General features: G+C 42.4%; 1 protein-coding gene and 1 long non-coding RNA gene across 8 annotated transcripts in view; one reads left to right on the forward strand and one right to left on the reverse strand.

The window, feature by feature from the left end:
• Positions 1-61: 61 nt before the first annotated feature.
• On the forward strand, positions 62-8633 carry LOC125284479. Its single transcript, XR_007191870.1, has 3 exons — positions 62-294; positions 8208-8234; positions 8504-8633. It is a non-coding gene; the product is annotated as an uncharacterized LOC125284479 (long non-coding RNA).
• A 3067-nt stretch (positions 8634-11700) lies between these two features.
• Positions 11701-16615, reverse strand: part of bahd1 (bromo adjacent homology domain containing 1) — a 29304-nt gene continuing 24389 nt past the window's right edge. For all 7 annotated transcript variants that reach the window (XM_048228198.1, XM_048228201.1, XM_048228206.1 and 4 more), the window contains exons 3-7: positions 15686-16086; positions 14810-14969; positions 14439-14518; positions 13229-13320; positions 11701-12887 (exon numbers count right to left, since the gene is read on the reverse strand). In XM_048228198.1, coding sequence (XP_048084155.1) covers positions 12701-12887; positions 13229-13320; positions 14439-14518; positions 14810-14969; positions 15686-16086 — 920 coding nt within the window. In that variant the 3' untranslated portion in view covers positions 11701-12700. The remainder of the gene's footprint in view (positions 12888-13228; positions 13321-14438; positions 14519-14809; positions 14970-15685; positions 16087-16615) is intronic.

Below are 16615 nucleotides of genomic sequence, written 5' to 3' on the forward strand. Positions count from 1 at the left end.
TTGGCCCCACAAGACTTCCTTTTTAACATTCCATATGTTATCTTAATGCAGAGGAAGTAGATTGGGGCCCAAATAGAACGTTCAAGCATTGTTTTTGTTTTTGTTGTTGAAAGGGTCTATACACACTCCCTCGCTCGCCTCAGACATCCTTCTATTCCCAGGTGAGAGGAGTGGATCTGTGAGTGATGTCCACCCTGAGTGTGTCAGGTATCACGGCTCTGCCCCCTCGGAACACTATGCCATCCTAGAAACTCAGTTCATCTTGGAAAGTGTGGTAGTGCCTGATGTCACTTGGTAAGTCCTTTTTTCTCTTGGGCCACCCTGACAGTATTCTATTTGCCACACTCTGTAACTTTGTGTCATCTTTTGTTGCAGCCCTGATGGCACTCAGCCTCTCTGCTAAAATGGGTAGCTAGCTGACCATGTTTACAGTCTCTATATCTGTCTCACTCTCTCCCTTAGTGCTCTCTGGTAAGTATGCTCTACTCAGCGTGTCTGCAAGTAACATATCCCTGCCTGGAACATAGGTCACACTAATATCATACTGCTGCAGCCTGAGTAGCATTCTCTGCAGTCTCTTAGGTGCACTAAGTAAGGGCTTGCTGTGTATATTCTCTAGAGGCTTGTGGTCACTTTGTACTGTGACCTCTCTACCATAAGTATACTGATGGAACTTTTCCATCCCAAACACGATGGCTAAACATTCTTTCTCTATTTGGGCATAGCCCTTTTCAGTTGGTGTGAGTGCCCAACTGCCAAATGCTACCGGTTTACCTTTCTGTCAGGGCGGCCCCCAGTCCTGTGTCTGATGCATCACACTGAAGTGTCAACTCCTCTTCCTTGTTGTAGTAGTGTAGGACTGGTGCTTTAGCGATTTTGTCTTTCAGCCTTTGAAACGCCCCTTCTTGGGTGGATGTCTGTCCATTCCTACATGTTCTCCTTGCACGTGAGTTGTCTCAGAATCTCACAGTCATCTGAGAGGTGGTCATAGAACTTAGAAAGATAGTTGACCATCCCAACTAGTCTCTGCACCCCTTTCACGTCTGTTGGCCTTGGCATCTCTCTGATTGCCCGTACTTTCTCCGGGTCAATCCTCAGTCCATCGGCCGTGAGCAGATAACCTATGTAGGGTACCTCTTTTTGTCTGAGCTTGAATTTGTCCGCGTTCAGCTTGATGTTGCGCTCTCTGCACCTGCTTAGAAAGATTCTGACTTTCTCGTGATGGTCCTTTTCTGCCTCCACTTATGTTGCTCCTTCCCCCGTGATTAACACATCATCTGCTATGATGTAGACTCCTGGGAGACCCTCCAGGGCCTGCATGAGCTTTCTTTGGAACACTTCCAGTGCTGGGCTTATTCCCATCGGCATCCTTAGCCAATGGAAGCGACCAAATGGGGTGGCGAATGTGGTGAGGTAGCTCGACTCTTCCTCTAGTTTGACGTGCCAGAAGCCTTGCTTCACGTCGCAGACTGTGAACACCTTTGCCTTTGACATCTCCGGCAGGATGTCATCTATAGTTGGGAGTGGATAGTGACTTCTTTTTAGTGCCTGATTCAGAGGTTTTGGGTCTATACAGATCCTCAGCTTCCCATTAGGTTTTCTCACTGAGACCATGCTACTGATCCAGTCAGTGCTGCGTTCCACTGGTGTGATTACCCCTCTTCTCTCTAGATCTTTGAGTTCCTCTTGTAGAGGTGTCATCATAGCTACAGGCACTCTGTGTTTTGGCAGTTTCACTGGTGGTACTCTGTCATCTATCTCTATTTTATATCCATACAGCCATCTCCGGTGAACACATCCTCAAACTCTTCCTTTATTTTGTCCATGGTCACGTGTTCTCCCTTTGTCACTGGGCTCGGCTCTTTCTTCACTATGCTGTCTATAGCCAAAATGTTCTCGTACTGTACTTTTATCAACTTCATTGCCTCGCTGGCTTTTCTGCCCAGTAAAGGGATTCTGCTATTCTGGTTAACCACTTGAAACTCTAATCTGTTTGTTGTTTCTGGGGTTTCTGACCTTAACCTTACATGTACCCAGAGGAGTCAACTTGGTCTTGTTATACATCACTAGCACTTTCTCAGTGTGCTCTAACTGTGTATCTGGGTTTAGTAGGTCGATGGGGATGATATTACAGGTGGCCCCACAGTCTGTTTGGAAGTTAACTAACTTTTCCCCAATCTTCATTCCTGCAAAGAGCTGCTGGCCCTGACTGTGGCTGTCTTTAACCTGGTTTACAGTTTCATCCTCTCTATTTATTCAGTTGACATCCTCATATGAGTTACTGTCACTAGTCTGCTCTGTAACTGCATGCACTTTCTTAGTTTTACTAATGCTCTCTTGTCTCGATCTGCACTGAGCTGCAAAATGATTTTCCTTTCCACTAGGGTTGGGCACCGAAACACGGTTCTAATATGGCATCGGTGCTGACGCAAACGGTAGTAACTGCATCGAATAACAACGTGGATTTCGGTGCCTCATTTCGGTGCTTAATAAATAGCGTTTTTTTTGTATTTTTTATATGAGGCATCGCTGCATGTCATGCGCCATCTCTAACGTCTTGCTCTGATAGCAACACATCCATATACAGTTAGCTAACATAAACACTGTATAAACCAGAGGGGTGCACCACCACATTAAACTCAGCTGACTGGTGTTAGCGCATAGCCATAGTTGCTGTTAAAATGCCTACTAGGCTAGCACTGGGAATCTAAACACTTCAACACCGACATGTAGCCTAACATGTTCCAAACTATTGCGTGTTATGGGTTAAGACATGACATTTCTTGAAGCATTTGGGAACACACTGAATTAACTGGAAAGTAGAGTCCCTATTAGATTAGCTTGCTTGCCTGCCAGGACTTTTATGGGCTTTTCCCAAATCACAAAAGTAACGTTGACGCAGCGGTATAGTAGCAGAGAGTAGAATCCATCAGGCAAGTGTTATTTAAATAAACTCCTGGTGTACCTACAAACTTTCCAATGCCTCGTTTTATGAGTAAAGAACATACTGTAGAAGTTTCGTACCATTCAGGGCATTATTAGTGGGGTAATTTACGAGATAAAAGTTGGTTCCATTACGCCTGCAGAAAGTCATTCGTTTCTGACAGCGCTACTTGACCAGGGTTCGACCAAGGGAAAACAGGTTCTGGGAGGGTGTTTGGCTCGGGGTCATGGTGCAAAGGACCCTAGGGTGAAATTACTCCGAACCATCGCTTTAAAAAAACAATCCTATTGTTACAGGGACCTCTGCCCTTATTTTGAAAACCACAGGATGAGATGAGATGTAGGAAAGTGAGTATGTACGAGAGGAGGAAAGAGGCATGCTTAGGCAGCAAGATGAATAAGAGCTCATTTGATTTGACAAAATAACACCATTTGATGCTCAAACACAGTCTGCAAACAAGCCAACAAGATTATTGCAGAGAAAATTGGATAATAGCCAAGCATAATAGCTGAGCATGAAAATCTTGATAGCTGTGTCTTGAAACACCTTTTATTTATCATTTTCAAAACACTACCACTTCTTACTTTCACAGATTTGAAGAGACAAGAACATGAGGAGATTACTGATGCCATTTGTTAACATTTGCTGTCTGGATTTGCTTACTAATCCTCCTCTCTAAGGGGGACCAATTAATTCTAGAATGTTCTCAACACGGCTGTTTATTTCTAACACAGGCAACATCCACTAATAATGATGAATTGTTGGCGTTCCCACTCAGCTGTTTAAGGGGCCTGCTGTGATGTGATGTCTCTCCAGACTTGGTCTGTGATTTTCCTCTGCACCAGCTCCATGTTTTTTTCATGCAGGAACTTTTACAGATGAGAGGTTAAAAACACTATCTATTACCCAAACAATAGCGGAAATTACGTCTGGCTATTTGGCTGTTCTCTACATGTATGATTTGATGGTGATGTTTTTACTACCAACAATACATAGGTAACCACGGCAATCAATGACTTCCTCAACTAATGTTCTAGTGGAGCCTCTCTGACACATTTGAATGATGGCACAAAACACACTTCCTCTTTTCATTCTGTTCTGGTTGAAAATTGCTGCCATTATGACCAGTGCCATTAACCCAGTTTTCCCCGGCACCTTATTGTGAGTCTTAATTTCATTAATTTCCCCTGTCCCCCATTAAGACCTAGTGTGTTTTCTGCGATAAGGCTCACGCCTTTGCTCATTTCACTGCATGTAAATGGGACTGATCGATACAATTGTCGCCGTGAAAAACCCGCAGCGAGAGGTCGTCCTCGTTAGTGACGTCATGCCGTATTTGTCAACCTGTCTCGTCTGTCCCGGCTCGCCAGACTCCCGAGGCCCCTGCCGGTGCAGCGCTGCTGCGTGCCAATTAGGCTGGAGCTGTCAGGGCTGCTGGACTCGATAATCACATCAGGTGGCGGCCCAGCGGCGTGGGGGCATCCAATGCCACAGCCTGACACCTCGGACGCTTTCTGTGCTGGAGGAGTCTGGTTAAGGTCAGGTGCTGGGTGTGGATGGGATGGGGGTTAGAAGAGGGTGGAGAAGAGGGGCAAAATGATTCACTTGGTGAAGGGCTCGGGTGAGAAATCTCAACCTAACCCATGTTCATTTGAATACACACACACGCACACACACACACACACCACACACACCTAATTTCTGCATCTTTCTTTGAGGAGGTCAAAGGTGTAGGGGATTCAATTTGCAGGAGCTAGCCTCCTGGAGATTTACTTGGCTTCAGGCTCAATCTCATTCCAATGACAATATAAAAATGTGTGTATTTCAGAATGTTACACTGAGAATAATAGTATGAGAATTCCTCTGATGAAAAATACCTGATGGAAGAAACCTCAATCTACTTTTGCAAATAATGGGATTGTTGAATATATTTCAATGTTCTACAAGATAAAGAAATTACACTACTTTGCCACTACAAATATTTTTTTAATTATTTCATTAAAAGGTTTGTTCACAATAAGCAGAACTCGAAATCAAAGAGGCCATGTTTCACCAATATAACTGCTTATGGTCCATGTTTGATTTGGAAGGCACAATTTTACCCTGGACATTCAAGTTGCAAGGTGTAAGACCACAATTGAAGCAGCACAGATTTGAGGATTTCACCACTCAGACGAACAGGTCATCCAAGCACTCAAGAGAGGGAATTACGATGGCAGAGTGATGAAACACAGTGAGGTAGGAACAGTGAGCATGACTAACTCTCCCCGAGATGTCATTAAGGAATGAAAAATATCCAGAGGAAACGCCGCCATTATCTGGCGCGGTTGGCGGATTAATCAACGTCCCGTTCAGATGACACTCTTGGGCTGTGTTCTTCATTGATGCGGTTAATTACCGACAATCAGGTCAAATGATTAATAGATATTCGCTTTTGAAAAAAAAAAACCATATGGTCACATGGACCCTTGTTAGAAATTAAAGGTGTCTAGGGATAGTTTGTTCATGAAATATTGCTGTCTTCACTTGGATAAACAAGCACACACTAAAACATACACAGCACAAATACACAGAAAGAGAGATCAGCCAATATGGACAGAAACCTCTTTGTGTTTGAGAGACCAATGATAGATGCAGTGAGTGAATATAGCCACAAGAGTCTTCCAAAAAACATCTGTGCTTTCTATGTCAAGAGGACCGATTGGGAGACAATTGTCTGCTGAAATTACACTTTGATACAGGAGTAGTAGTAGTAGTAGATGTGTGGATTTTCTTTAAGGGAGCCTCAATATCTTGTTTGTTTCTTCGCCCTGAGCATGTTATTACGGAACAGACAAACTGTTGACATCCACACTGCAGAAAACAGAAACGTCAGTTTCTCACCTCTCAAGGTACTTTTTTAACATGCTATCTAACAGCAAGACATATTTTTGCACAGAGCCGAAACCCACTCAGAGAGAGAGAGAGAGAGTGTGTGTGCGTTCAAGTAAAAAGCACACGGAAAGGTAGATTCCAGATCAGATCTCACTGTTAACAGGAAATTGCACAACAGGTGCACACTGCTAAGGATGAAGATAGAGCAGGAGGGCATAAACACGGTGAGAATTCTGAGCCTGCTGCATCTCATTATGGCTCTGCAGCACGTCATTCAGCCAAAGTGAAATGGGAAAAAGCTAAATCTAGGTACTGCATAGGCCCTGTAGATGAAGGTGTCTGCAGTGCTAGTGCTTCCAAAAGCCACTGAAGAAATGCATAAGTATTCAACAAATGTCTAGGTCCAATGAAACAGTTTTCTGAACAGAGTTTGTGGTTACAAGGTATGATAAAAATCTTGCTTAAACACATTCATTTTTTAGATGAAACAAGTTCCTAATTCCTCCTCATATGTTCCACGCATATACTATGCCTTGTATTATGATAATATACAGAGATTGTTTTACACAAGAAATGATACACAAATGTGCCAGTAATTTCAGTTTTGCCGTTCACACACTCCATGGGAGAAACCATCTGTAATCTGCATTTTTTATGTCCCAACACTTATAATGCACTATAATGGCTGGATGCCATGCATACACAACACCATGCACATCAGAACAATATATGAATGCTTTCCTGGTCTTCAGGCTTTACATGGTTATATCCGGAAAAACTATTTTCGGTTAAACTGGTAATCCCTTATCAAATTCATGCAGACAGTTAGGCAAGCTACTGTTGCTGTGACATTTAAAGCCTGTTAGCTAATTGTGGCTATAAATGAGTAGCATGCATATTCATTAAGGCCCTGATTACCTTTACATGGCCTGCTCTCTCATCTAACTCTCTTCTCTTTCTTTCTCATTTCTCTCTCTCTCTCTCTTATTCCCTCCTTCTCTCCCTCTGTAAGAGGGCTTCATGCATCATCTTTAGTGAAGGGTTCTAATGAAAAAACATCAGCGATCTGTTTTATATTGTAGGGGAGAGGGAGTTGGTCATGCCAGCCTGACTGGGGTGGAAGCAATGAGACTTTCACAGGATTCACATTGTGTCCTTTTACTGCTAAACCCCAGTGAGCCTCTATGGCCTCATGGTTTCCTAGAAATAATTACATATTTTGACCCACTATGTTGTTGATGCCGGTGAAAGAAATTGAAAAGCAATTCTTGCCATGATTGTCAGAGGGAGATGGGACCATGCATAAATGAGGCAGTTCACCTGATAATAGGCCTACTACTAGATATTTTGAAGATGTTAGTGTGCCTTTTAAAATACATCCATAACCACTGATAAATATTGGACATCTATCTAATGAGAGCACACTTTGCAATGGTAATATTGAACAAAACCCATCTGGTGAATTGAACATTTTGTGTAACACGGATTATATCTAGCCGAAAACAAGGCTATTGTTTGTTGGTGTGTATACATGACTACATTTATAACGTCTAACTTTTATGTGACTATATTAATGAAGTCTAACTTTCAACTGACAACTAATTCTTGGTAAACATTTCTATGAATGGTAATATGGAACAGTAGGGGGCAGATTTAAAACATAATCAAAAGTCACTGAAGTAATACACAAATTGGATATAGTAACACTTGATATGTCATTGCAGTCAGTGTAGACAGTCCATATTATAGCCTAACACATTGACATTACCAGTAACTGCCTGAGAGCAATCACAGCAACAAACATTTCTGATAAGAAAATATGATCCTGTCAAATAATTGTGTGATGAGGAAGACAGGCTCTGTCTATAGCATGTGTTCATAACATGCTTATAACACGGTTATGCCATGCTTACAACTGAAGGCTTGAATAGAGTGTCACTGTATCATCCACACCACAACAACCACTACCTACTTTTAAAACTGAGTGAGTCTGTTTGTGGGTGACGCATGTTTCTCTTACTTTGTGAGAAACTCGACTTTGAAGGACTTCTTTTGTTGTATTCAATGCATCAGTTCTTCTGATTGAAACTCAAGTGTGTATGTAATCTGCCAACTCATTTGCATGAAAAAAGGATGTGGTCCTATTAAGAGCTGCATTTGTAGCAACAGTAGAGGTTCTAGTGACGCCCCTGACAAACACAAATACATTCGCGAATGAACTTTGCATACGAGTGATACACTACTCAATGGCAACAACACACTTATATAGCTGTATATGAAACGGTATTAAGAAAACTGAGAGTCATATTTTAATAACTAAAGTGAGTGAATGTGTCTGTATGTTTCATATTTCATGTATGTCATGTGACATTTGCTTAAACTATTACAGGCATTTAGATGTCATCAGATGAATCAGGTAATTTAACAGAATTCTTGTATAAATTTGAATTATAGAGCAGTATCCATAGATATAGACCCTTTCAAGAGCGTTCCATTATCAGCATCATAGTTGGCCCCACAAGACTTCCTTTTTAACATTCCATATGTTATCTTAATGCAGAGGAAGTAGATTGGGGCCCAAATAGAACGTTCAAGCATTGTTTTTGTTTTTATTGTTGAAAGGGTCTATATTTGTGTTCCAGTCCCCCCGTTTATCTTACAGTATGTTTTCCTCTTCATATCCAGTGTTTAACATGAAACAGGGGCAACCTGCACGAAGAATGGAATGATCATTTCAGACACACATCAGCATTGGGCCACACTTCAGGACCCAAGTTATGGATTGGACAACTCACTGTATGGATAGAAAGAAGGAAATCAGTTTTAATATGATTTTGGCTGAGCTATCCATCTGGCTTCTTAAAAGCTGACCCGTCTTACAAGACATAAATTCCACGGTTTAATCCATTCAAAACATGAAAAATTCAATACTTGATTTATGGCTTTCTTTTCCAGGTGCACTTAGGCAGTGTGTTTTTGCATTTGTATGTTTTTCACTCTGTTGCTGGTAAATGACATCAGATTAATGGATGCCTCAAAGGCAATTGCATCGCTGTAAAGAATGTATTTTAAACAATAACGTAATAAATTTTAAAAAGGACAAGGTGAAGACATGGTGGTGCCTAAACAACACCTCTAGACAACGACAAAGTAGTAATGTTTTGTATGCAGAAACCCTTGCAGAATATCTGAAGCTCTATTAATGTTTGAATTATTATAAAATGATAATAAATGGATCCATATCTTTGTCATCACCTGATTATCTTTAATGCTGAATGTAGCACTGCCGAAGCACCAGTAAAAAGTTTAAAAAGGTTCCCAGCTTTCAGAAATACGCTGAGCGCCCTCCGCTTTCTGCTCCCTTTTCCCTCCGAGTGGCAGATTCACCGTGACACCGTGTGGCGATTAGGCCGTGGTGCAGCCCCTCACAAGGCACATACGTTTTTACAGTGACTGTTTAGCTCAATGACAGTGAGGCAGACATGCACACTGCCAGAGCAGTTACGCTGTTTGCACACACGTCCGACTGTTTGAACTACACATTAAAGTGTTTACCCTGGAGTGGATTCAGCAGAGTAGGCAGGAAGTGCTGTCAACTTAGCGGTGGACACTGTATTAAAATATGTAACTCGCCATGTTGTTAAGTTAGATGGATGTGAATATTTATGAGAAAAAAGAAAAAAAATATGTTTATGGTTTGACAGTTAAGGCATATGCCATGTCAGTGCAGATAAAGAGATGACATTTTAATGAATGCCTACTTTTGTTTAAAATGAAATATTTTAACATTTTTTTTAATTTTTTATTTAAACATTTTAAACACAATTAAACATCAGATGTTGTCTTCAAAAATGACTGGTTTCCGTTTGAATGTCATGTACAAAACATGCTGAACGCAATAGACAGCAAGAAAAAACTAATATTCTTTCCAAAAGGAATAACACAGACACTTGACAATGTCAAACTCATATATTATTTATTCCATTTAAATATTTGTCTCTGATAATATACAGATCTATCTTAAATAATACAAATGCACTGTGCTAGATCTAGTCCAAGAATGCCCGGGCGTCCATGCTTAGAGTTGAAATATATATATGTATACACATCATCATCATCTTCATCATCACTGTCAGAGGAGCAAAGATGTTGGAATTCGGAGGTTTTAATATACCCAGGAGTGACTTTAAATCCTTTCTGCCCCTTATTTTTTTGGTATGGATTTCTTGTCTGGTAATTCCATTTCCAAGTGATGACAGACAATGTCAAAGGCATTTAGAAAAAAAAAGAAACACCCAAAACCTTTTTTAGACAAAACTAATCCTGTCAATACTGATCTTTGACGGACTTAACCACAAGGACACAGTAGTTTTCCGTCAGTCTTCCCGAGAAGCACTCTTAACCTGGCATGTTGTCTTAAGTATTGATACATGACACAGGCTCAGTTTGCTAAAATGTTTTGAGGAATGCAGGGGTAAGGTATGATGCTAAAACAAGCCACCATTTCTGTAAAAAGTGAGATACAAGAATTACAAGGAAAGCGTTTTTTTTTTTTTTGTTAAGACAAAAACAATTCTGCTGATGCAGCACATTTTTGGTCAACAACACTGGAGTTCAGCATGATAATGATATGATTGGCAGGGACTTCTCAAATCAGCCAAACAAACTGAACTGTACTAAAACATACCTTCATATTGACCATTGCTAGGACTTATTACTAAAAAGTTCCATCGTTTATGCAATTAAATCTCTCTATACTCAATGGCTAAATAAACCGCACGACATATTTGTAGTATACATGGGCGCTGCCAATTAAAACATGTTTAATGCAAAGAATCAAAACACATTAGTTATTGAGTTAACACCAATATAGTTATGACAGAATTGTCTGTAAATGCTAACATTAATCTGATACTCCATGACACACTAAATGGGCCATAGTTTTCATACGTCAGAGAAACTAGAGGACACCCTGTAATTCTGTGGGTTTGCATTGCAACTTCTGATCTCTTTTTTTCCTTTTTCTTCCACTTGTTTAAACCTTTGTCACCTGGAAAGCCACCTCAATCGATGGGGGGACTTCAGGAAAACCAAAGAGAATCAGACTTTTAAGGAATGTCTCTGTTTTTTCAAAGACAGGCTGAGTCAAAGGCGAGACAGCTGGAATTTGTGTTAGATACGCGAGGAAGAAGGAAATGTCAGGAACTCAGGACTGTCAGGTTCTCTTAGTCTCAAACCAACAATGATAAAAAAAGGCACAGCAGACCATCTAAGACAGATATTTCACATCTTGAGCATTCAAACATGATTATCACCACGTTATGACAACACCAGTGGCTAAGGTTGTTCCAGCTCGGTCAACGTACATGCTCGGTGTGCGCATGTGTGTGTGTGTGAGTGTGTTTGTGTGTGGGGGGAGCAGGGAGTTTTACGATGGGATGGAGGCCATGGAGTGTCATGCCTGAGTGCATGTGAAAACACACACACACACACACACACACATTAAAACGCTCCGAGACTGTCCCATATACTCCCTTCCCCCCAGGCAGGTTACAGTTATAAACAAGATACTGACTCCTTCAGCTCATGTTCACATACATAAATACACAGTATTTCATTCAGCATTTTATATATATATATATATATATATATAATATCCAAAAAAAAAAAAAAAAAAAATCAGTAGCAGGTGAAGCCTTGGGCAGAGTCAAACCTCTCTAGGGACACCTCAGATTAATCTATTAGTGCAAACTAATGGTGTTGGGAGCAACTGGGACTGGGCAAAAGGCAGGACAGAGGGTTGTGTGTGTGTATGTGTGTGTGTGGGGGGTGTGTTTGGATGATTACCTTTGGCTTGTTTCAGAGGACAAGATGAAGGAGGGGGTTGGGTTGAAGGTAGAGGGGCTTGAGTGTGACACTTCCTAAAGCTTCACCTATAGAGTCATAAGGCAAATCACAGGGCCATGGAGGATTGGAGCATTAACAGACCACACCTTCATCTCATTGGTCGATCAGACATGGTATGAAGGGTACAGGATGGATGGAAGGGGGCCCCATACGGACCGCTTCCTGCAATGTCAGTCCACTGAACCCTGGGATATTTGGTCCTCCAGTTCAAAAGTCTCTGGTCACCACTACTCCCATGTAATGTGGGGGGGGGGTAACATGTTGGGCTTCCTTCTCAGTCATGAACAAGAGCAATTAAGGAATGAAGATCTACTGTATTTGTTTCCTTTTCCAAAATACAAGAAACCAATCTTTATAATCTTAAATTACTTTTCAAAAAATAAATACATTTTCTAACCTCTCATAAATAAATAGATCTCAATGTACTAGATCCAGTATGGGACAATTTACACAAGGAGAAAGAATGTCAAGACCTGTAGTCAATTATAATTGTACCTTCACTTCTGACAAGTGCTCGGGCTGGCTTAAAAATAATTACTATCCACAAACCAAATAAATATATCAACAAGTAGGTTGACTCTCCAACTATTATAATATTATGGCATTTTGCATGTAAAAGTATTTGTGCCTCATATTTAATCTAAATTCATAATGTGTGACTCTCATTGTAAAAAAATCCAGAAGTCCAACGATGGGGATACAAATCTGCCCAGTTAAGTGAAAGAGCCATCAAACCAAAACTCTGTTCCCTGGATTCCACTTTAACCCATCACTTTCTCTCTCTCACTCTTTCTCTCACTCTTTCACTCACTCACTTGTGAGCAGACTACAACTATTCATTGTTGAATACCTCTTGCATTCTGTCCATCTTCATCACTCTCTTTCTTGTACGTTCTCTCTCTCTCTTTTTCTTACTCTCTCTCTCTCTTTCAAAGCTCTCCTCACCCCCGCCCACCCATCCCCCTCTCTCCAGCGCTACTGCAGGTTCTTCAGGAGCCGTCCGTAGCGGAAGTCGTAGACGTGGCGGCAGACGAAGACCAGCTCGGGGTCCACGTTGGCGGGTACGCGGCGGTGCGAGGGCACGGAGTACCCCTGGGAAGGCGGCACTACGGGGGAACTTTTGGGGAGACCGTCGGCGTGACGCTTCACCAAGGCACAAAATCTATGAGGAAAATAATTTAAAAAAAAAAAATAAAAACAACACACAAACAAACAGTCAGACAATAACTGCCACAGAGGGTTTGTCAGTCGAAAGCCCTTTGTTGGTGGTAAGAAAAGATGGGGGAGGCAGGACGTTATCAGTCTGCGATCTGTCTGAGAGAAGTCTCGGAAATGGCACAGCAACTGTGACAGTGATATTGTGAGGCTATGCAAATTGAGTTTTTAAATGTCACACACTAAACACCCCCACACTGAGATCACAATTGACTTGAAGAGTGCTTTCATCCTGGGGTTTACGATGCTGATCTACGCAGAAAGAGTGGGAGAGGGGGAGCCACTTACCTACAGTACTGAGCTAAAGTCAACACGTAGCACTTGTCTTCAATGCAGGCCACGCTGTTTTCATCCTGATGGCGGGACGCAAAAATCTCATTCTGATGAAAGAGAGAGAGAGAGAGAGAGAGAGAGAGAAAAAGAGGGAGAGAGAGAGAAAAATGGAAAAAGGTGGAGAGAAAGATTATATATATATATATATATATATATATATATATATATATATATATATATATATATATATATATATATATATATATATAAAGAGCCAAAGGAGGAGTAGAGATGGAATGAGAAATAAAAATAGGAAAAAGGAAAAATCATTAAAAGAACGAGAAAAGCTTCAAGCAGATTAATCATTTAAAAATCACAGATTAATTACTTTCCCCAGTAATTACTTAACATGACTTCATTAATTCCAGCTAGAGAGCTTTTATAATCCGTTAGAAGTAAGTAGTACCCCTAAGCACATATTATTAACATCTGTGAGTAAGAGGGAACAGGGCCATTAGAACCCAACATTCTTTAACACTTACACTTAAAGAACACTGAACACATATACGTGCACAGAGTTGCCTAATATTAATTGCACAATTATACACACAAGACATTACATCCATTGAGAACAGGGAGCAGCCAACCATTACATTACACTATACTCTGCTCATGCTTAGCAGATGTGGAATTCCAGAGTTCATTCCTTGGCCATGTCATTTGCAGCGGCATATTTTATAGTGTGTATGTGAACCTGCGTCGACACCCCCAGTGCCATTATGCGAGCTGAGACGCTTAAAGGACATTATCTACACAGCCACAGAGATGTCGGTGAAGAAGCGTTGGTGGAACAGACTCTGGTCAATCAGAGATAAAATGCCACTAGCCAATTTACCCCTTGTGTAACTGCCAGGTCTAAAGGAGGTCCCTTAGTCCTTAATAGCTTTCGGTGGAAAAACACAAGGTCGGCACAGGCTGAGCCAATTGTGTTGCAGCTGTTTGCAACCCCCCCCACCCCACCCTCTCTGCCGCGTCTCTGAATAGCGCATTTGTTCCTGCGGGCTCATTGACCTCACGGAAGCCTGTGCTGGGCTATTTCTTCCTGCACCTCCGAATTAGAGGAAGCCGGTTGTTTACACTGTGTTCCCATGGAGACCCTGCCAGCACCTCTGCATCATGGTGTGCGTGGTGCGAGTGAGCGTGAGCGGACGCTTCCAGCACTCACCTCACAGTGCATGCTGGGATTGCGGCCCCCCTGAGTGTGCTCTGGGCGATAGTACCAAAACAGGCTCATCATCATCTCTCCTGTGGAGGGAGAACAAACACGCACACGCACACAAACAGACAGACAGACAGACACACACACGTATTTTTAAATAAAGATTCTTTTATAATTTTAGGCATCAATACAATTTACACAGCCAGCATGCTGCACACACCATTACTAGGCCTACTACTGAAAACAAAGAAAGAGTTCACACAGGGGTCCAATTCCCAAAAGACTCCAGCAAACATCAAAAGATAATCACTATTTCAATAATACACCAGAGCAGTCTTAAAGACTAAATACTACAACCTGTCACGGTTAATACTAACCAGATTCGGGGTCCTCCCAAAAGGCAGAGACTTTGGCCACGTAGGGCAGGGACTTCTTCCTGGGGCCCGAGCGGAGCAGCACCGTGTCCCTGACACGGATCACCTCACCAGCCCTCTGCACGGCGTCGTAACACCTACGCAGGACCATGGTCTCCTCACCCTGAGAGGACACACACACAATTACACACACACAGACACACGCACAGTTGTCATACACCCAGACACACATACACACACACAATTATGCACATACACATACAGAAAATTAACACACACATACACGTACACACACACATACATACATACACACACATTCACACAAACAAAGCGCACACAAAATCACACAGACACACGCACACACATACAAACAAATTAGTGCTGAAGCATATTTAAAAGCAGTCATGCTCGGGTGCAAACACAAATTATCCCTGCATTAACCTAATGCCCATTTACACAGGATTCCAAGTGGAGTGTTTTTTATATTTCTGTGACTGAAGCAGAAGCAAATCCACACCCTGCTAATTGAGAAAAAACTACACATACTAAGCATGTTTATTTTGGTTGTTGTAGCAACTGTTTACTTTCCTGATTTCCATTAAGTAGGTGGACCGAAATAATTGCTTACATACGGCATACACAAACTCAACTCAGTCTTAGACAGACAAGACTGTTTTAGAAACCCCCCTGCCCTGACAACTTAAATGTCAAGCAAAACACAATGGCTAAAACGCTACAGCTTTAGAAAGTCAACCTAACCCCACAGACTTCCACTTGACAACACAAAGGCCCCCTCGTTAAAACAAAAACAGAAGAAAAAAAATCCCCTCGAGTTTCTGGGAACGTCCCCAAGCCTGCCATCAATGGAGCTCAACGTACCACGACAAACACCTCCTTTTCAGTCGCCACGCCGACAGGAAGCCATCCGTTGGTTGCCCGGCGACGCGAGATCTTCTGCTGCTTGCCGCCAGTCCCGCTGGCACTGCTCGGCCCCAGCTGCTTGTCCTTCCTGTGCGGGCAGACCCCTAGGGAGGGGGCGCTGTTGCGCACGCCGGAGCCTGACCGCGAGCCGCTCGGGGGCTTGGCGCTCTGGGGGCACTCCCGCGCCACCCGCAGCTGACCCTGGGGGGGACCGGCCGAGTCGGAGAGGGGCGTCTGGAGGTGAGGGACCGACTGCGGGGAGGGCGACGGCACGCTGGGCATGGGGCAGACGGAGAGGGGCAGCGGGGGCGAGACGGGGATGGACGGGCTGTGCTCCTCCAGAGGGTACGGGTAGTCCTCTGTGGAGGGGAGACGGGAAGGAGGAGGAGGAGGAGGAAGAGAAGAAGGAAGAGGGGAGAAGTCAGTGGTGGGAGTGCAGAGACTGAATGAGTGACATGAAAGGGCTAGTAGGGAAAACAAGACACAGGGGGAACCGCGTGAATAAAAAGAGCATTACGCATGACTGCATGACCATTCTCTCTTTCTCCTACTCCCTCTCACACACACACATACACATACACACACACATTCTGTCCATCTCTCACACGCAGAAATACACTAACACACACATACACACACATTTTGTCTAACTCTTATACACACAAACATAAAAACACAAACACACACACAAACACACACATTCTGTCTATCTCTCACACACATAAATACACTAACACACAAACACACACTCACACACACATTTTGTCTATCTCTCATACACACAAACGTAAAAACACAAACAAACACACACACACACTTGCACTACAAAAGTGGATTTCTAAAGCACACAGAGAGCAGAAGATAATTGCATAGAACCAGATCCATTGA

The sequence above is a fragment of the Alosa alosa genome, chromosome 19 (assembly GCF_017589495.1).
Source record: "Alosa alosa isolate M-15738 ecotype Scorff River chromosome 19, AALO_Geno_1.1, whole genome shotgun sequence".
Lineage (NCBI taxonomy): Eukaryota > Metazoa > Chordata > Actinopteri > Clupeiformes > Clupeidae > Alosa > Alosa alosa.